A 24,461-nucleotide genomic window follows, 5' to 3' on the forward strand; every position below is an offset into this window, starting at 1 on the left:
TACGATATAGCAGATGCATATACACACAGGGAAATGCGAGAACAAGGATAAGACAGAGTCTAGTGGAACGAATGGGTGAGATGGAGCAATGAGTATTCTCCATCGGTTTTGGTGGGGGGGATAGATTCTATGTGCAATATAACAGATACATATACACACAGGGAAATGCGGGAACAGAGGGATGCGACAAAGACTGGTGGCACCGATACTGGACACCAGGCAGCGACCGAAATCGGAGGCGTCGCGCACATTTAGGGAGCCTCTAGTCTGGAGTGCGCTGGGCTTTCCTGAGATCATCGATTGGGGCCGTGTTCCGATCGTGACGGAACCGCCTGAGAGTGCTGTCTTCAGTGCTGTCAAGGTTGATGCCGCTCGTGAAGTCTCTCGAAAACCGCCTGACTTTCCACGTCACGCAAAGTGTGGAGAGATGCGTGAAAATAGTGTTCGAGTCAGCGAACACCGGAGATGGCGCTGAATAAAGACATGATCTTATTACCGCGCAAACCTCAGCCCGAAAATAGAGGAAAGTGATCGATTCTGAAACAGAGCACCGTCGTCTAATTGTAGAGCATCGGTAGCCTTATCAAATAATGCAACTTCAGCATATGTGGTTCGGAAGTTAACCAGCTGAGAGCGGGAAAACGCGGTTAGTTTAGGCGAAAGTTGCACCTCTCCACCTGTGAGATGTACGAACATAGTGACTCGCACATGCAGACATGCGGCCACAACGGCACGTGGAGTCTTTTAAGCCTGCTCTTTGTCAGTTACTTGCATTGCTAATGCGGCCCATCCGGGCTCAAAAGCTACCCACAGGCACAACTCGATCGATTTGCACGTCAAGTAAACCGCTTTGCAGTTGTACGTTGTGAAGATTGAGTGCAGTGCTTTTATCAATACCCGAATCAATTATTCCGCTTGCGTAAGCACAGGAAACTGCACCGCCGGAAGCCCTCCTGCAAGGGTGATCAACTGAGATGCGCTAGCCCAATTAACTATCTGTTTTGTATGTCACAGTCTCAAGGATCGTCATCTGTTTTCAACAAGTTACCGAGACGTTCCGTCAGATGATGTTTTCGGCCCACCATAATGCTCAGCATTCAGTCATTCGGGTATCGTCTTAAAAACAGACAGAATAGCGATTTTCCAACGTTTATTTATCGCGCGCGTACATACATCCAAAGCCAGGCGGCCGCGGCGACGGCGATGCCAGAACGCTTATTCACAAGAGCCGCATCGCTCCGGCCGCCCCCGAATGTAGGGCACTCATAAACCGTCACAGAAACCAGCCTGTACCACCACGAACGACAAATAGGTGCCAAACGAGTACAGTTCGGCCGCGCCAGCTGGGTGCTGGCGTACCGTTCTGTGTGCAGCTTAGCCTACGAATTCGCGCCGTCTTCTAACTCGGCCGGCCCCCACGCGTTTGGCATTCCCTCTCATGCAGGTTCAAATGGCATTTACTTTGGGGGAAAACAAAATGAGCTGCTCAGGTTATTCGGAGCTGGAGCAGACGCACCACCAATTAGCGGTCAAAACAAGTTCTCGAGGATGTTTTGGGCCTCCGCCACTAATTGGATGGACGTCTGTCGGTGTTGTTCCTCTCCTTCGCGGGAACCGCAATCGCATTATGAGCATCATGTTTGGCTTCACTCCGCGAACCCCAGTATTTTAGAGGTACTTTTGCGTCTGTGTTGCACATTGCTAACAGATCTAAGATAAAGAAAACCATTCACATACAACCATCACATCATTCACACCGCCCCCAGGGCCATCCAGATTTACCAAGGAAATACCCAGAACGCAATCGAACAAATCCAACTGCAGACATGCAATATTCGCCACTGTCTAGTACGCAACGAAAACACTGAGACACCAAATTTCAGTCGAGAATGTCTTATGGAATGGAACCGAGGCTTCCCTTTGCGCATTAACTAAGAACTGGGCGGTCCCACAAAGATTGTAAAAAAGCTCACTAGATGGGGGGCACCAGTCACCACGTAGTAAAATGCCTCAAAAAATATCCTTCTTCTCCAGCAGATCCACATCTTCGTCGTCCTGAAAAACCCATCGAGAGTTACGGAATGACAATTTACCGCCGGAAGCCAAGGCGTTTGCACAAGCTCAAGCTCACCCCTCCTTCCACATCATCTTTCGGCCTCTCCCTTAAAGCGCAAAACACCAAACCATGGGTCACCATTCTGGCCTGTCCGTCAGAACACACTGCCACAAGTTACCGCCCACCTGCACCCAACACCCACTCACCCAACCAAATCTTCGACAGAGCCAGAGACCATTACCGTCCTTGGTCAAGAATATCAGATCCACGCGGCTAACGTCCTCGATACCAAGATTGCTCCTAATCGTCTCCAACCGGACTTCACCTGAGCCTTAACCTCCAACCTAACCCTGCCATCCAACGCAAGAGCCCAGCTCTTCCCCAGCGGCCCCTCCCATGGGCCGCGCCCCGGCCCACTCACATCGAAGCCGAAGCAGTTCTGCATGTCCTGCTTGCTCTTCTGGACGGCGTGGTCGTCGACACGGCGGCGGCCGCCGGGCGTGCCGGGCCGGCGGGGCGGCGCCGCGGCGCCGCCGGCCGCCGGCAGCTGCAGGCCCGCCGGCAGGCCGTCCGCCAGGTTCACCTCGGCCGAGAGCGCGCCGGCGTCGATGGCGGCGGCCGGTGCGGCGGCCGACAGCATGTCGATGCCGGTGCCCGACTGGCCCAGCGCCGAGTCCGGCACCACGGCCACCGTCTGCTCCTCGCCGTTGGCGTCCTGCCGGCGGCGGCGGCGGCAGCTGTGACGCGGCGACAACCGCGACTCCGTCGCCCGCCGGGAGCGGGAGCGCACCAGACCGGCCACGGCCGTACACGGCGGCCGTGACGGCATGGTGGTGACTGGTTCACTGGCATGCTGCTCGGACTATCCCTAACACGTTCATGACGGCAGCGATCACAGGAGCGATGGTGATAAATATGAGCCTTTACTGCATTAGCCGTCCACACAACAGCTTTGAAATACACGCACACAAACGTGCGCACCGGGTTGGGAAAGCTCACAACGGTGCAGCCTGTCGCCCAACAGCCGAGCTGGTCATAAGACTGCGGGCGGAATAGGCCACGAGCGGTGGCGCGGCGACGTATCTGGACCGAGGCCTGAAGCTAGCCGTACCTGCAGCTGGATGACCTCCAGCACCACGTACTGCTGGCCGTCCTGGCCCTGCACGGCCACCATCTTCTGCGCCTGGTCCTTGTCCTCGGTCATCATGTCGTCCTCGTCCTGGTACATCGGCTCGTTGCCAAGCAGCTGCGGGTAGCGGACTGGCAGGTCAGTTGACAAGTCAGCTGGCAGGTCAGCTGGCTCGCTCAGCACAGTACCGTACGGTACACACAGGGCAGCGGGTGGCCTGCGATATCAGACGAGCATATCAAGAGGAGCCGACACAACAGTTAGCATTTGCACAGCTTTGAGTGGGCTGGTGCCTGAGAGCCGCGGCTCATTACCCCTATTCAGATGTAAAAAGCTTGAAGAAATCTGTCATATTGTTTGATATCTGTCATCCTTTCCCAGTGCATTCTGACAGGTATTGTCATTACCTAAAAAAACAAAAACAAGATAGATGCAAGCAAAGCGTGACTCACTTCCAAAACTCATGTGATACTTTCATTTGCTCTACAAGCGAACTATTTCCGCTGTAACGACTTTGCAAATTTTGCCATCATTAACATGGAAGACCCCAAACGAGGCAAATACTCGGTACTCTCCACTATGACACGTTTTAGTGCAATCAAACACAAAGTGCAAAAACCGTGATGTTAGATCCTCAACATTCGTTGGGGTCAAAACGCTGTTCTATGATGTTCGCAGCTACCACTTTTGGTGCATTCTACTGACAATATTACGAACGTACCCCAAAACGAATGGCCAGCACGGTTCTGCATATATATATATATATATATATATATATATATATATATATATAGATAGATAGATAGATAGATAGATAGATATCAGACGTGCCATATCCCTGTCATGCCGCGAAGCACCGTGCACTGCAAGCAAGCGCATTGGCGAAGTGCAGCGTCGCCCTCCCCCCCCCCCCCCCGTCTTCATTCCGGCCGCGGTCGTGCCGCACCTTGCCGCGCCCGCCGCCGCCGCCACCCGCACGTACCGAAACCTTGGTCTCGCGGCCGAGCTTGAGTGCCAGCTGCTTCTCGGCGGCGCTGGCCTCCGGGTCGTGGATGGCCAGGTGACGGATCAGGTTGCCCTTGTGGCGGAAGGCGCGGCCGCACTCGGGACACTCGTGCGTCTTCTCGCGCGGCTGCGGCGGGATGTAGCTCGGGTTGTGGTACAGGTTGACGTGCCGCTTCAGCAGCTGCTTCTGGCGGAACGACTGGTCGCAGTGCTGACACGCGAACGGCTTCTGGTCCGTGTGAATGAGCATGTGAGACTCCAGGTGGCGCTGCGAGATGGACGTGTAAGGGCACAGGTCGCACTTGAAGCACTTCTCACCCTCGTGCGTCTTGCTGTGCAGCTGAAAAAAAACGGGCAGCGTTAGTGACTAGGGTGTGGTGGACAGAAAAATGGCACAGAACATTACTAAGACTGCCACGATCACGGAATATGAAAATGAGCAGCTCACACTGCGACATGCAGTGCCTTTATGGCTGCCCTCACCCACAGACAAAATGTGCGTTAATAACAGTCAGTGTACCAGCATCAATGCTCCGGACACGCCCTCTGGCCAACTGATGCCCTGCAATCCAGCTGATGGCGGGGATATCGCTGAACTGAGCGAACGCTATTCCAAAAGGCATGAGGCATTCCACCAAACTACACCGAGTCGCAACGCGGGAAAGCATAATGTAACCAGCAGCTTGGTGACTACTTTCTTATGCACCGACCCGCGCACACTATGAATACCAACTTCACACAACCAATCGCCCAGCGCAGTACACTGTGAAGTACATACCTTGAACGAGTAGCGGTCGGGGAAGCTCTTGCCGCAGCGTTTGCACTTGATGGGCCGGTCGGAGGTGTGCAGCTTCTGCACATGGATGCGCAGGTCCGTCTTGCGGCCGCATGTGGTCGGGCACAGCTCGCAGTGGTAAGACGGCTTCTCACCTGAGCCAAGCACAGTCACAGCCACGGGTCAGTCGGACCGCTGGCCGTCACCGAACCAGTCACAGCCACGGGTCAGTCGGACCGCTGGCCGTCACCGAACCAGTCACAGCCACGGGTCAGTCGGACCGCTGGCCGTCACCGAACCAGTCACAGCCACGGGTCAGTCGGACCGCTGGCCGTCACCGCACGCCCAATTTCAGCGGCTCAGCAAGATGCAGTTACCAGTGCCCGAGTCCGACAGTTATCGGGCCTTATCGCCCGGTTGAGAGCGAAACAGACTCCGAATGAGCCACGAACAGTCTACAGCCTGCCCCGGCGGTAATGGGCACACCACACACCAGCGTCCAGTGTTGCGAGTGAGCATGACGCGCTCCAGCACATGCCGACGACGTACCGGAGTGGATCATGCGGTGCGCCTTGAGCGAGTTGCTCTGCGTGAAGCGGGAGCCGCAGATGTCGCACTCGTACGGCTTCTCGCCCGTGTGGATGCGCAGGTGTCGCTTCAGCTTGAACGTGTCCGGCGAGGCGTACGTGCAGTGCGGACACTGCCGGGGCGGCGGTCACGTATCATGCGCCGGTCACACGCCACATGTGACCGTGCGTCACATGTCTCACGGTCCAGCAGCGCGGACACTGCCGGAGCGGTCAGGCGGTCAGGCGCCGGCGATCGATACCGCACACATCAGTTGTCGGCGCGATAGTGGCACTGGTGACTCCGAACTGACAGCCGCCATCAGATCAAGAACAGCGTCCCTGATATTACAATAAATAAACTTGAAGGAGCACACAATCAGACTGAATTGGCTGGCTGGCTGACGAATGAACGAACACTTGAACGAAACAATGGAGGCGCGAAAGAACCAACGGGCAGGCATTAATGTCACATCGCAGAGACGCGTGAGAGACGCATACAACGAACGCAGACCCGTTCCACTCAGAACCTACCAATGCACTCGCATTTTACTTGTTACAATCGCACTAACCATGCCACATGGCCATATAAGGGCCCTGCCATACGTCCGATAGCCAGCCGGTACACAGGCGCCAGCTGGGCGGCCGGCGGAACGCGCGCGACAGCCGGCCCGCCACGTACCTGGTAGGGCCGCTCGCCGGTGTGGGAGCGCATGTGGCGGCGCAGCTTGCTCAGCTCGACGCTCGAGTATTCGCACTCGGTGCAGTTGTGCGGCTTCTCCTTGGTGTGGATGTAGCGCACGTGGCGCACCAGCTCGCCTGCGCACAAGGTACAGGGGCCAGTCAGACAAGGACGGTCCGCCTCTGACCTCACCCGATGGCTCAGCCTCCGCGACAATTCAGGCGTCCAATGTACCCCGCAATAAGGACAATGTTCGATGGCGTGAACAAACTGGAATGCAAAGGCAGACCTAAACAAACTTACAGGCTACCATGGGCACCATGTACCATTGTCGGTGTTGGACGAAGATCATGCCCGCGCACTGGATCGCACAAGACCAGGTCATCGCCGCCTGAGGGGTCACCGCGCCCTCCAGGCGGTGCCCGCGCACCGCACCCACCCGAAGTGGTGAAGTTGGCGTCGCAGAACTTGCAGCAGTGCGGCTTGGTGCCGGTGTGCGTGTTAACGTGGTTCTGCAGCGAGGCCAGAGTCTTGAAGCCGCGCTCGCAGACGGAGCACTTGTGCGGCCGCTCCTCCGAGTGCGACTTCATGTGGCGCGACAGCAGGTACCTGGCGGCGCAGCGGGGGCGGCGCGGGTCAGCGGGCGCGCCGCACCGCCCGGCGGCCCGCGCCCGCCCCAATACGCCCTCCGGCGCAGGTGCGCCACAGACCGCCCGACTGCCGCGACCACTATGCATAACAGGGCTCTGGGTATGAATGAACAGCCGCAAACTAGCGGGGAAAGTCCTGACCCACAGGAAGTTCATACAAGGAACATTGGGTCCACGGCGAGTTGCTTCAGGACTGAGATACAACCGCCGCGTCATTGCGAGACATGCAACAACTCAATCATAAGATAACACACGGAGACGTCCCACCCTACCTCTTGGGGCTGGTGTAGTTGCAGTAGCTGCACATGTGCGCCTGGGACACCGTCTGCGACGACTTGCGGGTGACGATGCGGGACAGCTTCCGCTTGTCGTCCTCGTCGCCCGACTCCTCCTGAACACGGGCGGAAAGTTCGCACGTGAAAACACAAGGTGCTATACACGTGAAGTTTTGTGGTGTGCATATGCGGCGAACATATAAAGCAGAAGGTAAACACCTTACATGCAGGATGCACTTTCAAAAAAGGGTTTGATTCATTCAATTCACATTTCCTCCAAAATCTTTCAGAACAGATTTGAGCTTACATTGTGGAATTTTCCCATCCCAGCTTCTTATGGGTAACTGGATCAGTGCCCAAGATGAAAGTAAGTCACGTAAGTCACGTGAGTCACGTGACTTACTTCACTATGAAAGTAAGTCACGTGTTTCACATAATGGGCACAATGTACGAGAGCCGAGGTGCTCACACCAGAATGAAGATGAGGCAAAGCAAACCCAGCCTCTAGCCAGACCACAACCCATGCGCCAGGGAGCGGAGGTGGTGAAGTCGGTGAAGTTCACATATGCATAGGTTATTGTGCTAACATTATAGCAAGACTAAGCAAACCAGACAATAGAAGGAATGGGACGATACATGTGGTGTGAGCCACAGCACGGCCATAAACACACCATAAGATGAATTTAATAGGGTTCTTACAACGAAATCAGTCTTTGTGTGAACCACAGCCGGAAAGCTAGTATTTGACAAATATCACATATCACATTGGCGAAATACGTCTACAAATGACAGCATTCGACCACCATTCATTTTCTTAAAGACCCGTCGTTTCAAACCAACATCTCCTTCCAGCTACAGCATCACCAGAGCTCCTCAGGTCTTCTTCCATTCCACTGTGCCATCGCATCCCATCGTCATCCGGCCAGACACTGGTCAGAGGCGGCCGGTCGGCAGCAGCAGACTCGCACCGGCGCACGCCGAGCGCGTGCTCACCTCCTCATGCTCGGCCTCGTCACCGTCGTCGAAGTCGTACACGCCGATGTCCTGGTCGTCCTGCTCCTCCTTCTGGCCCTCCTCCGCGTCCGGCTGTGGAACACCGGTCCGTCGGCTGTCACCTGGTCACGCGGCGCGCGGCGGGCATATCGGACCCCCGGTTCAGAAGACGTGCACCGGCAGCACAGCCATGAACCGGTCTGCCAGTCAAGGCGGCGCGGACCACCCCCTCTACTTGTTTCCCTGCACAGCCTTATAGCCCTCACAGCCCTCACTTCGTGATACCGGGTTCGGTCAAGCCCTGTCCAGTCGAAGTCCGCCCGCCCATACTGATTGTGAGGAATTTTCCTGCTTAGTTTCGTGCCAGGGACTAGCTCGCGAGACAGTACTGGCGGAGGGCTGGGGTGCCGGCCGAGCATCCACATCTGCACAGTACAACACCATGTGCTACCAATCATCAGCATGATCATCATTCATCCATCCACTCCAATAGTGGACCAATGGAAGAACACCCCAGCCAAACACGCCATGACCATCTCACGCCAGCGATCTACCGCGCCGTTCCTGCCACGAGCACCGCACGCCACCCAGCTCACCTGCACGATGAGGACGTAGCTGACTTCGTCCGAGTTGGCGTCCGAGGGCACGATGGTGACCGTCTGGTAGCTGGCCGATCCGGCCACGGCCTGCGCGCCAGCCAGCTGCACCACGCCCGCGTCACCGCCGCCGGTGCCGGCGGCGGCTGAGGCAGCGGCGGCGGCGGCGGCAGCACGGGTCGTCACCGATCGCTGCGGGCGCCGGCGCCGGTCACCCGAGAGTCGCAGGAGCGGGAGGCGACGGGTGACCGCCATCCAGGCTCACTCGACGGCCATACGCACAGCACGGAAGGTGTCCCTGATCTCAGGGCTGGGCAGAACGAATAACACCTGCTTACAACTGACAGCACACAGCAGTAAGCAGTTCCACAGTTCCGATTAAGAAGCCAAGGTTGAGCAGGTACAGCATATGCTCAATCTTGACCTCAACATAATGTGCTGTTTGGATTACATTATTGACCACACATCTCCAACTGAAATGCAATAAAAATGCTTCACAACTCACCTTAGGCCTTCCTGAGTTAGTGACTTGCTGCTCAGGTTCCTGACGAATGAAATACTGCCCATTTTGGTCCATGTACACTTGGCCCACTTCACCTGCCCCTGAGGAACAAGCATTGAGTCACAAACAGGTAAGTTCTAGCAGAAAATGGTTTCAGTGTAATTATTTGTCATATCCTTGCCATGTATCCAAACAACACCAAGTTTGATGCAGGCATGGAAGGCTATTTCAGACATTCAGATGTAAAAAACATGTATATGTATATATATATATATATACATATATATATATATATATATATACATATATATATATATATATACATACATATATATATTTATATATATATATATATATATATATAAATATAATAGATCATATCAGCACCATAACCATATGTACACATACCTTGTTCATGTTGGTTGGTTTGGATCTCCTTCTGGAAGTTATCCAGATAATTTTGGATATCAGACATATTCTCAGCCTGGCCTTCCATTGCCATGGCTCACAAGCAGGAATTTCTGTGAAACAGTGCACTGTCAGAATTCACTACAGGTAGCATGGCCAGCAAAATAACAACATACTCACAGAATGTGCACACACATTACACCAAACTTAAGCAATGCTGCTATCATTCAACCAGCCTGTCCCTTCTTTTTGTATCAAATCAGGGCATCTTGCCCTAACAAGCATCACTCTTATCATTTGTCCTGATCCTTTACCTCAACTAGGGACCAACCTGGCATAACCCTTTTGAGACCTTATGCTTATTACAGTGTAACCAGGGGGAGGGGTTCTGTCCAGCATAACCAATGTGTAACTGGTAAATGGGCAAGGGAGGCACATTGATAAATTATCAAAAATGTGCAGCATAATTTATGGTCAGCTCTTTACAAGGCTGAAACTGGTTAAAATTGCATAAGCCCAATGGCAGAGTAATGATTCAACATTTATACAAAACTGATGAGTAAGCCAAAGTAAACTATTGCATTATACATAACTGAAGTAAAAGCAAAAGCCAAGGCCTAAAAAACACAAAGCCAAAGCTAAAAAACAAAATAGCTCAAAACTGAAAAAATCTAAAACCTTTGGACAGGCTGCCACATCAAAAGGCAAGAAGAAGATGATTTTGTTCCTTGGTCTGAACACAAGGTGGATGGGAAAGGGACCAGCTAGAAATGAATAGAACTGGACATCACCATGTGAGATTGAATACAATCAGGAATCAATATGACTGCAAGTTACTGGATAGGATTAGACAACACTGGACAGGACCAAACAGGACCAGAGAAGAGGAACAGGCTATGCAGCACCTCAAAGTCAAGAAGTCAAGCGGTCAAGACTAGACTCTGCTAGAAATCCTCCTCAGCTGGTGCGGCCTGCAGAATGTGGCAGACCTTGATTAGTTCCTTTTGTGGCAGGGCTTGGGCAAAATACAAATTCTGGGTAGTTTTTTTTTAAATTTTGGGGCAGAAAACCAAAATAGTGGACTTATGGTACCCTGAGTCTGTCCTGCTGAATCACAGCCAAGGCTTTTTATCCAGAGCCCTTCAAGTGCTGGTTCACATCACCCAGCCACATCTGACTCTGGTCAGGTTTGCTGCAAAAAGCTTACCTGCATAAGCTTACCATTTTTAACCAAAACTGGTGGCATTTGGTGTGTTCCTATGCATTCAACATGCAGCCCATGATTAATATTGAATTCATGCAGAGCTGGTCCCAGTTTATATAAGACCCTTATTGACATCTGGCACTGGACTAGATTAGCCTTCTCAGTTCTTGCATGCTGGATAACATTGAGTTCAGCAGTTATTTTACATCAAAACTACAGTGACAGCCCTTTTGCTTTCCCTCAGGAACTGCTTACAGCATTTATATATAAATAAACAACTGTGACCTGGATCACACAATACCCACAATTCATGTGATGCTAAGCACAATTACCGGCCATGGAAAAGATAAGAACATAGATCTGAGTGAACTTCATGAGGTTCCCTGCTCCACTAACAAACCTAGTCTGCCTACCTCCTTAAGGTAATAACCCACAATTCAGACCAGCCAAATAGTCTAAAACTACATGTTTTAGCCTAAAAATGAGACACTAGTCACACTATCTCTTTCAAGACTGCACTAGACATCTACCCCAACCTTAGTTTGGAATGAGGAAAAGGGTGAACATACTTCCTGCTACTGTAAACTGCTTGCAAAGATATAAACTAGTTGTTTGCTTTAGGTAATCTAGATCCATTACCCAAAAGTAAGCCCTGCTACATCATTACAATTCTTTCTCAGAATCACAAAACAATACAATGGATGAGCTATTTAAGCTGCAAACTGAATGCACTTTGCAAATATCCTTGGCCTTGTTTCCCCAATAGATCACACCAATGCCATGGGGATACCCAGGGTTCTCCTCATATGTGGATAATGATAAAGAAATGACAGCCAACACACAAATTAAGTCCACATCTCATTCTCAACCAACATATTTTTTTTATAACAGCACCCAAACCGCTCCAATTCGTTTCCCAATCGCACCTAGTCTGTGACTGATGCACCAGTGCCCCTACCATTGGCCAGAACCGGAATTATGACACTGAAAACCTAGGGTGCCTTCTATGTATCACGATATGTACCACTGTACAACGGCGTTAAGACGAACCTGGCCATCATTTCGCATAATTCGAAGCATGCATTCCACATCCTACCCCAAACATCCCTCGTCCCAATAAATCCAAACTAGCGCCCTCTCGACGTACTTTCGGGATCTGCTCACCGCGGGCGCTAGCGTAGAACAAACATGAGCGACCTCTATCGAAGGTCTCAGGAAACAAGCAGAACAAAATCTACAGCAAAACACACAGCCGATAGTCATCTAAAAGCACGCATTGCGCGCCACTCCCGATACAAAAATTCGGTGAACTCGCCTGTTCGCGGACCGGAGCACTGGGGAGGGAACAACGGACCGCCTAGCGCAACCAAGATGGCGACAGATACAAAACAATTCGTTTCTTCAATAAACGAAAAGGCATAAATTTTTGAAAGAATTGTTGAGCTGGGATACTAAATTACATCCTCAAACCTCGATTAAGTCACGTTAATTGAAAATTATGGTTAGGACAAGCTACACCACGCCAAAATTCGTAATAATACTGTAACTGCTATTACTTTGGCACATAGCCTCCGCTCAAACTCTGTACAGGCTTCACATATTTTCCAGTATTTTGTAATTCGTTTTCTGGAGAAATTATTGCACTCATGCGTAACTAGTTGTATTAAATCTAGGCATGATTGGGCATTGAATCAACCTAAAAAATTCCTTCTGGAATACTTATGATTCTCGATCATCAGACTACATCTGGCGTTGACAAATGTACTGCTTCAAAGACAAAAGTGGCTTGTGCAAACCTGAAATACAGCTACCCTCATGTTGATGGGCGGCTCCGACGTTTGTTTTCATTTTCCATCGGCGTAAAGGTTAGCGGCAGAATTTTGCGGCCTCGTTGCATGTTAATGAATGCCAAATAGGCAATAGCCTTTAACCCAAGCGTATCAAGGAAAAAGAAGAATAGCTTATTATCTACCTACCTGATTGCATATTCTGTTTATAGTCGGTAGGCATTTCCACCCATTGTGCCGGACTTACATGACGTACGGCGCTGAACCCGGAGCGCGTGTGTGCTGGGCTCAGGCTAGGCAAAATTGAGCTGACACTGATTTATTGTACATTCAGGGCTAAAGTAAATAGTTGTTGGCAAAATTGGCAAGAATAATTATTCCAATGCCTTTAATGGTCTGTGCACTGCTGTTTCAGCATGCCATGTGTTATTCTCATGACTTGTTGCATGATTATTGTAACAGACTGAAATGCAATACCCCAGGTATCCATTAACCAGGTAGCATCACAGTCACGCCATTTACAGTGTGAAATGACAGGCATGGGTAGTTCAAAGATTTTTATGTTTCACACCACGGTATTAAATGATGCTGCTGCTCTTAAAAAAATGATTTCCTGGGGTTTTATGTAACCTGACATGATCTATCCCTTTTCTCACTATTTCTTTGTACCCCTTCCCCATATATACCTGCCCCTACCCTCACCTCTGCCCCACTCCTACCCTTACCCCTATCCCAGCCCCTACCCCCACCCCCACTCTAGTCATGCTCCTATCCTTGCCACTTTTTTGCTACTGCAATGGGGATTTCTCCATGCTCTCTTGACTGACCTTCTTATCATCAGTCAGCAGCACCTTTTGCACTGACACACTGTGAACACCATTGCCAATGCAAGATAGCATCTATCATATTTTCACAACATAGAGGATATGTTGTAGTTGCTGTTGATACCAGATGGTATATAACTATATTGCTGTGTAATAGGTTTGCATGTAGTCAGCTTATAAAGACTGCTGCATTCCAAAAAGTGATATGAGCCTCATTCCACACAAATTTTGCTTTTATGCCTTTGTGGCAATTTTGTTTTTTTAATTTTTCACAGCAAGAGCATCATTTCCAAAAAATTGGCTAGTTATGTGCTGATATTAGTGGTGCACATGCTGAAATTATTCTTGGGATTTGGCTGCTATGCCAGATATTTGCATTGTAACATGTATTTTTTCATATGTGCCTGACACCAATGTCTAGCTTGTTATCACCTGATGTCAAGTCACACTGTTGCTCGTTCCATAATGCCAGTTTATTAAGAAACATTCATAGTTGGTTGTAGTATTTTTATTTATTTGGATCTGGCTTCTTCAAAACCTTTTATTCCTGTTATTCTCATTCTTACATGCACTTAAGTATTGTAGCATAGTTTAGCTATGAACATGATGGCTGCATTTTGCTTACTCCCATGCAACCAGATTTCTAACATATCACATGTTTATGTTCATAATGTCCACTTCACCTTGCAATATATTGAGCTGTACATGTGCAGAGAGGATGTGGCATTGCAAGGCCAAACCAAAAATGTTTCTGGGAAGTGGCTGTCAACTTGGGTGATATAGATTGCAGGCATATACATGTGTTCTCTTTCATTTGAAATCAAGCTTATAGAAGTTGCTTTGTCCAAATCAAGAGAATTCTAAAAACACCATCAAAATGGGGTCCACAGGGGGCTGCAGTGTGATAACTGCACATGCTGGTATTGTAATAAGGAGCCTCCCATAAGTAGCATCTCACATGGAGAGGGATGGTCACTTGATGTACCTAATATAAATGTAACAGGGGAGTGATATGGAAGAATTGGACAGCATCATTTTATCATAACATAGCAAAAAAGCAACATTAAAATTGAAACCTTAAGATCAGACACCATTGGCTTTCACTCATGAAAAGGAATAGTAGTGTTTTTTGTTTCACACCTCTTACCCAACTGGGGGCCCAAGAGACATGACCTTGTTGGGGATGTTAGTCAAGCTCAACAATGTGTAAAAGGGAAGGGAGGTTTCTCTCAATGTAACCACCATGTAATCACTCAATTTATTCTGGGTTTAGAGCACATTCTGCAAATGCTTAGGGTTTTGCTGTGTATAACATTACCATGTGATTGGTGAACCTGATCTGGGCCATGAGAGTATATTTCTGGCATCTTGAACATAAACTTGACATTAAAATTGTCCATTTGATGCCATATTTAGATGAAATACTTGGTAGCTACACAATACTTCATAGCCACCTCTGTATGTGAGTGTGTGTGTAACTGTAATGTGAGGTAATGTCAGCCACATGTTTGACATCATTTTGTATCTATGCAGGCCCAAGGATTAGGGGAGTGAATCCAGACTCAGTGCCACAATGTCTTCAAAAGCAGAAGCAGAGTTCATCTATGAAGATTTTGTTCTGTGAGTATGGTGTGGTCAATGTTACCTGGTAATAAAGCATGTGACCCTGTTTGTTGTTGGAGTGGTATGCCTCAGTAACTGATAGTGCTTCTTGTATTGTCATAACTTATTTTGGCTGCTAAAGCTTTGCTGAAAAAACTAGACTTCTGAGGAATGTGATGAAATTGACTTAAGGGTATCAATGTTCAATGCTGCCAGAATAACAAAGTTCATAAGCAAAATTTTCTACAAGTTTTGTGTAGTGGGGCTGAGGAGTTCTGTGCTGGTGTGTTATTGGTGCTTTTTTGAAGGGGTGTTGGTCTATAAAGCAGATACTTTACTGGTCAGTTTCTGTACATTTCTTCATGACAATACTTTCCAGCAGCTGTTTTTATTCATGGCCACCTGTATGGCTTACAATATCTGGTCCAAATCATTTGGGGACTGATTCAGATTTTTGCAGCTTTAATAAGCTTGAAAAATTCAGCAATAGCTGAAATGGACACTTTTTGTTTTGCTTCCCAAAATCAACTGAAATCGACCTTGATCTTGTGACAGGCTTTATGGATTTGGGTCTTTTTAACCATTTTTACACCTGTACAATTTTCTGCTTTGTTTTCTTCACAGGCATACTGCTCCAGAGAAGTTTTTCATTGAACCTCTTCAGGCTCCAAATGAAGTTCTGGTGATCGACCGAGTATCGCGGGACATCGCTCTCCACAGTAAGTCACTGATGATGGTGACTGTTGTCAGCTGCATTACTGATGCAAACAGTATGTGCATTTGACTCAAATCTATATGTTTCAAAAGCCACCAGTCATATTGGTATTCTTTGCATGCAGTACATGTTTCTCTTGTGCTGTGGGCATGTGACCTTGACCAACCAGCCTCGGTAAAGAAAGGCGCCGCCGAATTTTGATGTTTTGATGCAGTTGTAAGTTCAACACTAGTGATACAAAAAAGCTGGGAAGAAGAACGAGATGCATCAATGTACACAGCACAGATATGCACCAGTCTGCACCAGACAGTGGCAGTGCAATGCAGTGTAATGCGACGTCTCCTGGTGGACGCCCAAGTCTGCGCCCGTCTGCCAGGGCTGCTGCTTAGTTGAATCCACGTCCGACAGATGGCATCACGGTGCCGCCGATCGCCAGCCGCCAGCGCATCTGCGGCCTGCTGGGCACTGTGCGGCTGCTCTCCGGCCCCTACCTGGTGGCCATCACGCGCAAGGCGCGCGTCGGCGAGCTCAACAAGTGCACCATCTGGCGCGTGGAGCACACCGAGATCATTCCGTTCTCGCGCACCACCACGCACCTGACTGAGGCGCAGGTTAGTAGGGCGGTCACTGGACGGAGAGTCAATGGAACAGTCGGTGAGTGGAACGGTCATTGGACGACAGATCAGTGAAAAGATCAGCAGAACGTGACGTGCCCGCCTGTGTCGCAGCAGGCGGGGTGAGAGGTTTCGTTATGATGGCAACAGACGATGGTGAAAGGCAACTGAGTCTGGACGTTTTTGTGTCTTATTTTCTCAGCAGTGTGTCGACGTTAGGCTGTCGTGCACAGGTGATGGGTTGCGCTGTACTGCGTCGTGTCCCGTGTCGAGTATCATGCGTCTGGCGGCCATTCGTCAACTGCAGCGAGTGTGGTCAGTACTTCGCCACCGTCGCTAGGATCTGCTTCCTGCGCTGTTACCGAATCCACTAGGAGTCACCGATTGCTCTGCGTCACCGCCAGGAGCGGTTCAACACCCAGTATGTCAACATGCTGGAGATGGTGCTGCGCCAGCCGCACTTCTACTTTTCCTACACATACGACATCACGCAGACCATCCAGCGACTGCACAACACCACGCCCGAGTTTTTGCAGGTGAGCGGAGAGGGAGCACTCCTCACGCCAACTAGTGATCGAACTGTGCTGGTTCGTGGTCGCAGCAGGTGTTGAAGTATCGGGCTGAATCCTTGTAGTGCAAACGGAGCGACCCGCACCGCTTTGTCGTATGCCTCCGATTGGTGGGGGCGTTCCCTAGAGACGTCAGTCGCCGGGCTGGTGGCCATTCCCCGTGCAGTGGAGCATGTGACTGGACCGAGCCAGATCAACGGCCCAGCTGGTGAGTCGGGTCCAGTGACCACGTACGTGCAGCAAAACAATACGAATGACCACTTATGGCTCCGAGGGCAGAGGAGAACGTAACCCATATCATATTGCATTCCCTCCAGGAACACAGGCTCTCCCATGAGCCGCAAAGAGACCTAAGATGCATTTATTAATCTGTTCTTTTTACATGCAATTTCATGCTACAATGCTTGCATTTTACTCTGCCAGATGCCACATGAAAGTGACCTTACTGGGGGAGGTGCCACTTAACGGGGTGCGGCGCTAGACTACGGTCGTCTAGGCTGGGCCGTAGTCTAACGCCGCACCCCGCTGCCACCCCCTCCCCGCTGCCGCACCTCGCTGCCAACCTCCCCTCCCCGCTGCCGCAGCCCGCTGCCACCCCGCGTGCCCATGCGCCGGCAGATCCCGCTACACGAGCGGGCCGACCCGCGCTTCGTCTGGAACAGCCACCTGCTGCGCGACCTGGCGGCGCGGCCCGGGCTCGGCCGCTTCTGTCTGCCCGTCGTCCACGGCTTCGTCTCCATCAAACAGTGCAGCCTGAATGGACACCCGTTCAGCTGGTCGTTGGTGTCACGTCGCAACTGCTCCCGCGCCGGCACCAGGTCAGGGTCAGCGGAAGCACCAGGTTAGGGTGGGTGTGAGGTCAGAAGCACCAGTCTGGTGCTTCTGGGGTCAGAGGCACCAGGTCAGGGTCGGCCACGGGTCGGAGGCACTCGGTCAGGGTCGGCCCGGAGTCGGAGGCACCAGGTCAGGATCGGCCACGAGTCGGAGGCACTCGGTCAGGGTCGGCCCGGAGTCGGAGGCACCAGTTCAGGGTCGGCCGCGGGTCGGAGGCACCAGGTCAGGGTCGGCCCGGAGTCGGAGGCACCAAGGTCAGGATCGGCCATGGTCCGAGGCACCAGGTCAGGGTCGGCCACGGGTCGGAGGCACTCGGTCGGGGTCGGCCATGGTCCGAGGCACCAGGTCGGGGTCGGCCACGGGTCGGAGGCACTCGGTCGGGGTCGGCCGGAGTCGGAGGCACCAGGTCAGGATCGGCCATGGTCCGAGGCACCAGGTCAGGGTCGGCCGCGGGTCGGAGGCACCAGGTCAGGGACAACCACAGGTCAGGCACAGGTAAAGGCCGGCCAAGGGTTAGAGGAACCAGGTCAGGGTCGGCCGCGGGTCGGAGGCACCAGGTCAGGGACAACCACAGGTCAGGCACAGGTAAAGGCCGACCAAGGGTTAGAGGAACCAGGTCAGGGTCAGTGCTCAGGGTCAGGGGCACCAAGTCACATTCGTAGGTTCAGGTCCTTTGGCTCGCCGAGTCCCCGTGATCAACATCCGCCTTGGGCGAACTCATCCACTTCAGGGCTGGTGCGCTGTGACATAAAAAAAAAAACGCATCGGAAATCTTGGCTCTCCTTCGGTGGTCCGTAGAAAGCCGAGAAGCTGCATCTGTTGGTCTGCAGTTATTCCTATCCGAAGGTTAAGTGTGTGAGGTGGTCGGAAAGATAAGACTTGGGTGGGATAAAAGGCTGTCGTGCCACACTAATTCCCGCAGACTGTCTGGGGTGATACGGCCAGTTTTCTCGTGTTACCCGGCCCGACGCTGTCAGTTGTACTCAGCTGGGATCTGCACTTGTGGCTGCGAGAGGTGACATCTCCTTTGCTTTCCTATTTAATTCTGAAAGACTGGTGCGCTTGGAGTGAAATGGGAATGCAGTAAAGGGTGCTGCTTCTGACCTCCGATCAGGTGCACGATTTCTGGTGTCATGACGTCATTATGTATGACCTGCTGATGATTGGTGTCAAACACCGGCTACGTTGGTTGCGGTCGGCCTGAATTTGTGAGCGCACACAGCCGTCTTCTTCTTACTGATTTCCCCTCCGCCATTTGGAGTTTAACTTCAGCGAAGCCACCGGCTTGCCTGCAAGCCGTTGGCCCAGGGCAGGTCATCTGATCATGTGACCTGACCCCTGGCCAGGATGTTCATGCGAGGAATCGACTCGGGCGGCAACGTGGCCAACATGGTGGAAACGGAGCAGATCGTCGAGTTCCAGGGCGACAAAAACTCATTCGTGCAGGTAGAAAATGCCTCCATGGATGAAATGGCGGCAAATGGGCTGATTCTGTTACCCGATGCTGCCATTGCTTGTTTGCACTGTGACACTGTGAATCCACTTTTCCCACGTATTGCTCTCAATTTCAGCTTTTGGAATGTGCTTGACTGGTGTAGCATGTGTCGCCTGTCCATTACCATGAGTGAATTCCCCGATATATGTACAGTTGCAGTGATCTAAACCAGTCCACGACATATTTGCAATGTTTTTGGGCACTGCTGGGTCCAGCTCTTGCGTTCGTGTCAGTATACCAGTATCATTTCCAATTAATTTTAATCACTGCACAACGTGCGTTTACAGTATGTGGTCAAGTCCTTTTGATGTTTCCCTACGGCCGTTTCCTCGCCGTACCGGAGGTCCTCCGACACGAGCCGGCAGCTAACGCCGTGTGTCTCCCTCAGACGCGCGGCTGTATGTGGTTAAGTCCTTTGATATGTTTCTCTGCAGCCGTTTCCTCGCCGTACCGGAGGTCCTCCGTCACGAGCCGGCAGCTAACGCCGTGTGTCTCCCTCAGACGCGCGGCTGTATGTGGCTAAGTCCTTTGATATGTTTCTCTGCAGCCGTTTCCTCGCCGTACCGGAGGTCCTCCGTCACGAGCCGGTAGCTAACGCCGTGTGTCTCCTTCAGACGCGCGGCTCCATCCCGCTGTTCTGGTCCCAGTACCCGAACCTGCGCTACAAGCCGACGCCCACGCTCTCGGAGCGCGACAACCACCAGGAGGCGTGCACGCGCCACTTCGACGCCCAGCTCTTCAACTACGGCAAACAAGTGGTCATCAACCTGGTGAGAGAGCGCCGGCCGTCAGCAGTGTGCTGTTTGGCGCATGCTAGTTCCGTGCATTTTGTGTACGCACGTGTATTTTTACGCGTATTTTTGCGCGTGCGTGTATTTTTTTCGATACGTCAAAGCCCGGAACCAGGCAGACGTGGGCTACCAGCATCCATTACACTGAACTGCACTGTGTAAACTGTTCACCAGCGCTCCAAACAAACTAGGGACGGGTTTATTCTAAACACGCTGCTTGCCATCCTCGAACTTCTTCCAGAGGAAAACGCGTCAGCACGCTGTAGGCATACCCTCCGATTTCACTCCGTGTCAGCGTATCTAACCCTTTATCGCCTTCGCCACACTCATGAGATGGGAGACATGAACCTAGCTGGGCATGTGTAAAACGTGTCTTGTACGCGAGCCCTCCAAGGGCAATGCTCATGCGCTCAGGCGGACTGAGTATCCAGCCGGTCGCCAGTTTACCGGGCTGCACTCCTGGTTGCCCCGCCCCGCAGATCGACCAGAAGGGCGCCGAGAAGAAGCTGGGCGAGTCGATGTCGTCGCACATCCGCCAGCTCAACACGCCCAACGTGCGGTACGAGGCGTTCGACTTCCACCACGAGTGTCGCCACATGCGCTGGGACCGGCTCTCCATCCTGATGGACCGCATCGCCGAGGAGCAGGAGGAGATGGGTGAGCGCTCGCCGACCCGCCTGGCGGTGGCGGCTCTCGTGGGCCGAGTGTGAGGGATTTACGGACGCGTCGGACAGCGCCGTGGGCTTCTCCCGACGTGTGGGGGGCGCTGCGGTTGGATAGGCGCGGGTAAGTCCTCTTACGGTTCTCCAGCGAAGCTCACGACGTTGGACTCAGTGGCTTGTGTTACGAAATGCACCAATGTTTATGATTTGTCGTTGGTGCAGGTCTTGAGCAATCTCGCTCGCGGTGCTTGTAAAAGTCAAGAGATGCCATTTTTACGCCCAACCCGGCGCAATGATATCTTTTTGCTGACCGTTTTGCCCACCGCCTGACTGAGGCGCGCCTGCTGCCGTCGCCAGGCTATTTCCTGATGACGAGGGACGGCGTTCTGGCGCGCATGCAGGACGGTGTGTTCCGCACCAACTGCATCGACTGCCTGGACCGCACCAACGTGGTGCAGAGCATGATCGCACACCGGCAGCTGCAGCAGGCGCTCCAGGTGACGCGCCGTGCCGGGGCGTGGGGCGTCCCGGTCAGGGGTGCGGATGTCCTGGTCAGGGGTGCGAGTGTACTCGTCAGGGGTGCGAGTGTACTCGTCAGGGGTGCGAGTGTACTCGTCAGGGGTGCGGATGTCCTGGTCAGGAGCGCGAGTGTACTCGTCAGGAGCGCGAGTGTACTCGTCAGGGGTGCGGCTGCCCCGGTCAGGGGTGCGGGTACCCTGGTCAGAGGTGCTAGTGTCCTGGTCAGGGGTGCTAGTGTCCTGGTCAGGGGTGCGGATGTCCTGGTTAGGGGTGGGGGACCCCAGTCAAGGGTGAGGGTGTTCTAGTCAGGGGTCCGGTGCCCTGGTCACAGAGGGCGCGGGGGAGGTGGCTGGGGGTGCGGGGCCCCCTGGCGACGGAGGGGAGGGGGCAGATTTGTTAATTGTCTGGTCAGAAATGGGGCCTCAGACTCCCGATTAACCATAGAGCTAACGTTATGTTGTGCTTGCGGGGAAAAGCTGTGGTTGTCATTGCTGGGTACACAAATTTTCCCTGTTGATCGATGATTCGTATGGACCATTGATCGATATTAGTGATGACAATTTCCTGTCCGTGGGCATGTGTCAAAGTGCCATGACGCTGCTATTGCTCACGGCTCCCCCCTTCTCCAGCGCCTATCGATCCTGCGGGAGGACCAGCGGCTGGAGGAGCACTCGGGCTTCGAGTTCCTCTACAAGAACGTGTGGGCCGACAACGCCGACATGATCTCCATCCAGTACTCGGGTACGCCGGCGCTCAAGACCGACTTCACGCGCACCGGCCAGCGCACAAAGCTGGGCCTGGTCCGCGATGGCTACAACTCGCTCTGTCGCTACGTCAAGAACAACTTCAAGGACGGCTTCCGTCAGGTGCGCAGGGGTCGGCGGCGGGCGCGGCAGTGTGTGTGTCGGGCGTCTCCGACAGATGAGCAGGGATCGGCGGTGGACGCGGCAGTTTATGTGTCGGGTGTCTCCGACAGATGAGTAGGGGTCGGCGGCGGGCGCGGCAGCGGGAGTGTCGGGTGTGTTTCCCCGATGTGACGGCTGTAATCAGGCATGAAATCTGAGCCCAACTGCATAGATGGACCAGGCTGTGATGGAGCTCTGGCTGGGCGGCTGGCAAGGCTCGGAGGATGTTGTGGACAGCTGGCGGCAAAGTGATCTGAACCAGTATTGTATTGAAGCAGGGAAGTGTTTGATTGGGACACAGAAATTTTGTTTTACCTGAGTTTCTTAATCGATTGCGTATTACTGCTGTGGGCGCACATGAATATTTTGGTTTGTGGTGGCGGATATCGCCGCTATCCGTGTTTAGGGAATGATCCTGCGATTTGCACGAGCTTCTTTAATTTGCTGCATCCTCTCCCTGTTTGGCCCTTATTAGTCATCGATTGTGCAACCGTTTCATTTAGTCAGACCGTCGCCACCATGCGGTTCAAGTGCAGCGTTTGATGGTTTGGAGACACGGAGATGGGATGGACGCGTGATCGCGGCGCTGCGAGACCACACCTGGGCTCGCGTTAATCGGCCGCCGCCGACAGGACTCGATCGACCTCTTCCTGGGAAACTACCAGGTGGAGGAGGACGAGGGCACGGCGCGGCCGTCGCCTCTGGCCGGCGAGACCGACTGGAGGTTCACTGTTCTGCTCGCGATCCTGCTCGGCAGCGTCTTCATGTTCCTCACCACCGTCCTAGTGCCATCTGGTGAGTACAAACCAAACTGGCAGGTCGCACGTGTGTCGCTAGGGCCAAGAATGAATGGGCGAATGCGCGACCGAGTGCAACAGATTCGCAGCGCATCGGTGACAATTTGGTGTTGTCTTAAATTTTCGAGACGCTTAGCTGCCTTGGCTATATGGGGCTATTGCCTGTTGCTCACCATGGCAAGAAAAACGGCTACCGCGGAGAATCGGACCCCTTACCTCAGGTTTGCCAGGCGTGCACTGCTCCAGGTGAACTTGCAATTTGCTTCATTCGTTTGGTTTGCCTGAAACTCAATTGACATCCTCCGAATGTCAGAAAATGCTGGTCATTGTGGGATAAAATATGTGAATCGTGAAGGTTATTAATACAGCTGATCTGAATGCTTGGGATGTGGCACAGGCACATTACATGACATGGTGTTTAGACACCGCGTTCCAAGTTGTAATCTAAAAATGCTCACGCATATCAATTATCAACACCGATGCACTACCATGGACACACATAGCGGTATACGTGGTCAGGTTTCGACATCTCTTTGTTGGATTTATGAACGGTTTTAAAAAATTGAGGAAGACAGGTCAGAAAGGAAGAGTGGATGGCGGGCAATCTCCATTGGTGCGGATGTTGATGACATTTGATATATGTATTGCTTGACATCGGATAAAATGCATGCATTGGATACTGGCAAAAATGACCTTTAACTCCCAGGTATTTCTCATTTTACGCTCAGGAATATGTTGAATATCAGCTACCTGAGATATACCAATAGGTAGTGGTTGAATGCCGATGACGTTTTAGCATACCGACTCTCAACTCATGAATAATGTAGATATGCCCTACCGAGAACTATGCGATTAGAAAAGATAAGTGCCGTGTGTCACCCACAAATTTCTTTTCTTGATGTAGCAAGGTGCCGAGTGTTCGATTTCCTAAACCAAGATTGCGGCGTTTCTATTGGACCGGCTACTATCGGCCCGCAACAGGCGTGTACAAAACCACCTCCCAGTCGCTCACGACTTGGGAGTACACGACACAGGTGTCGGTTGCGGCCGCACAGGATTTCGCCACTGTTGACATAAACACCGCTGTCACATGGCCACTTCTCCAAGCGCGGCATGCCATGGTTTTCCCGCTCTCGGACGGCCGGTGATTGCTGCCGTGCTGTCGGGTCGTCAGTGTACGGACCGCGGGCGCCTCTGGCCAGCTTGCGTGGCCGCCGCCGGTCGGATAGCGCGCTGCCGTTCGGCGCGTGCCCGGCGCGTCTCTCCGACTCACGACTGTCTCACGCGCTGACCGCCGCCGCCGCCGCCGCCGCCGCCGCCGACGACGACGCCCGGCGTCCCGGCCGGCCGCCGGCAGCTTTTCCGCCCGCCACCGGCCGCCCTCCTGGCGAGGCACGCCAGCGGCGCTGCGTGTAGAGGGGCAGCGGGAGGGGGGCCGCATCTCGGGCGGAGGCGCGGAGCCGGTGGGGGGCCGTGCAGGGTATTTGACCCGCTGCTTCCGGCGCT

General features: G+C 52.5%; 2 protein-coding genes and 1 long non-coding RNA gene across 3 annotated transcripts; 1 reads left to right on the forward strand and 2 right to left on the reverse strand.

Moving 5' to 3' along the window:
• Positions 1-1,133: 1,133 nt before the first annotated feature.
• LOC119096340 (uncharacterized) lies at positions 1,134-2,602 on the reverse strand. The gene is made up of 2 exons (XR_005094056.1): positions 2,478-2,602; positions 1,134-2,055 (listed from the first exon to the last, which is right to left on the reverse strand). It is a non-coding gene; the product is annotated as an uncharacterized LOC119096340 (long non-coding RNA).
• Position 2,603: 1 nt separating this feature from the next.
• LOC119097382 (transcriptional repressor CTCF) lies at positions 2,604-11,984 on the reverse strand (the record flags this gene model as incomplete). The annotated part of the gene is made up of 13 exons (XM_037220428.1): positions 11,938-11,984; positions 9,638-9,750; positions 9,233-9,330; positions 8,728-8,919; positions 8,132-8,224; positions 7,136-7,254; positions 6,653-6,822; positions 6,214-6,350; positions 5,515-5,665; positions 4,969-5,120; positions 4,168-4,530; positions 3,168-3,302; positions 2,604-2,771 (listed from the first exon to the last, which is right to left on the reverse strand). Coding segments are annotated over exons 2-13 (1,872 nt in total), but the record flags the coding sequence as incomplete, so codon positions are not given.
• Positions 11,985-12,645: 661 nt separating this feature from the next.
• Positions 12,646-23,010, forward strand: LOC119096342 (phosphatidylinositol-3-phosphatase SAC1; the record flags this gene model as incomplete). The annotated part of the gene is given in 12 exon segments (XM_037219189.1): positions 12,646-12,706; positions 14,986-15,072; positions 15,679-15,773; positions 16,178-16,380; positions 16,788-16,919; positions 17,571-17,770; positions 19,133-19,232; positions 19,896-20,051; positions 20,552-20,729; positions 21,092-21,231; positions 21,883-22,119; positions 22,791-23,010. Coding segments are annotated over 11 exon segments (1,708 nt in total), but the record flags the coding sequence as incomplete, so codon positions are not given.
• Between the last annotated feature and the right edge of the window lie 1,451 nt (positions 23,011-24,461).

Source organism: Pollicipes pollicipes, unplaced genomic scaffold (assembly GCF_011947565.3).
Source record: "Pollicipes pollicipes isolate AB1234 unplaced genomic scaffold, Ppol_2.1 Scaffold_4295;HRSCAF=5057_pilon_pilon_pilon, whole genome shotgun sequence".
Classification (NCBI taxonomy): Eukaryota; Metazoa; Arthropoda; class Thecostraca; order Pollicipedomorpha; family Pollicipedidae; genus Pollicipes; species Pollicipes pollicipes.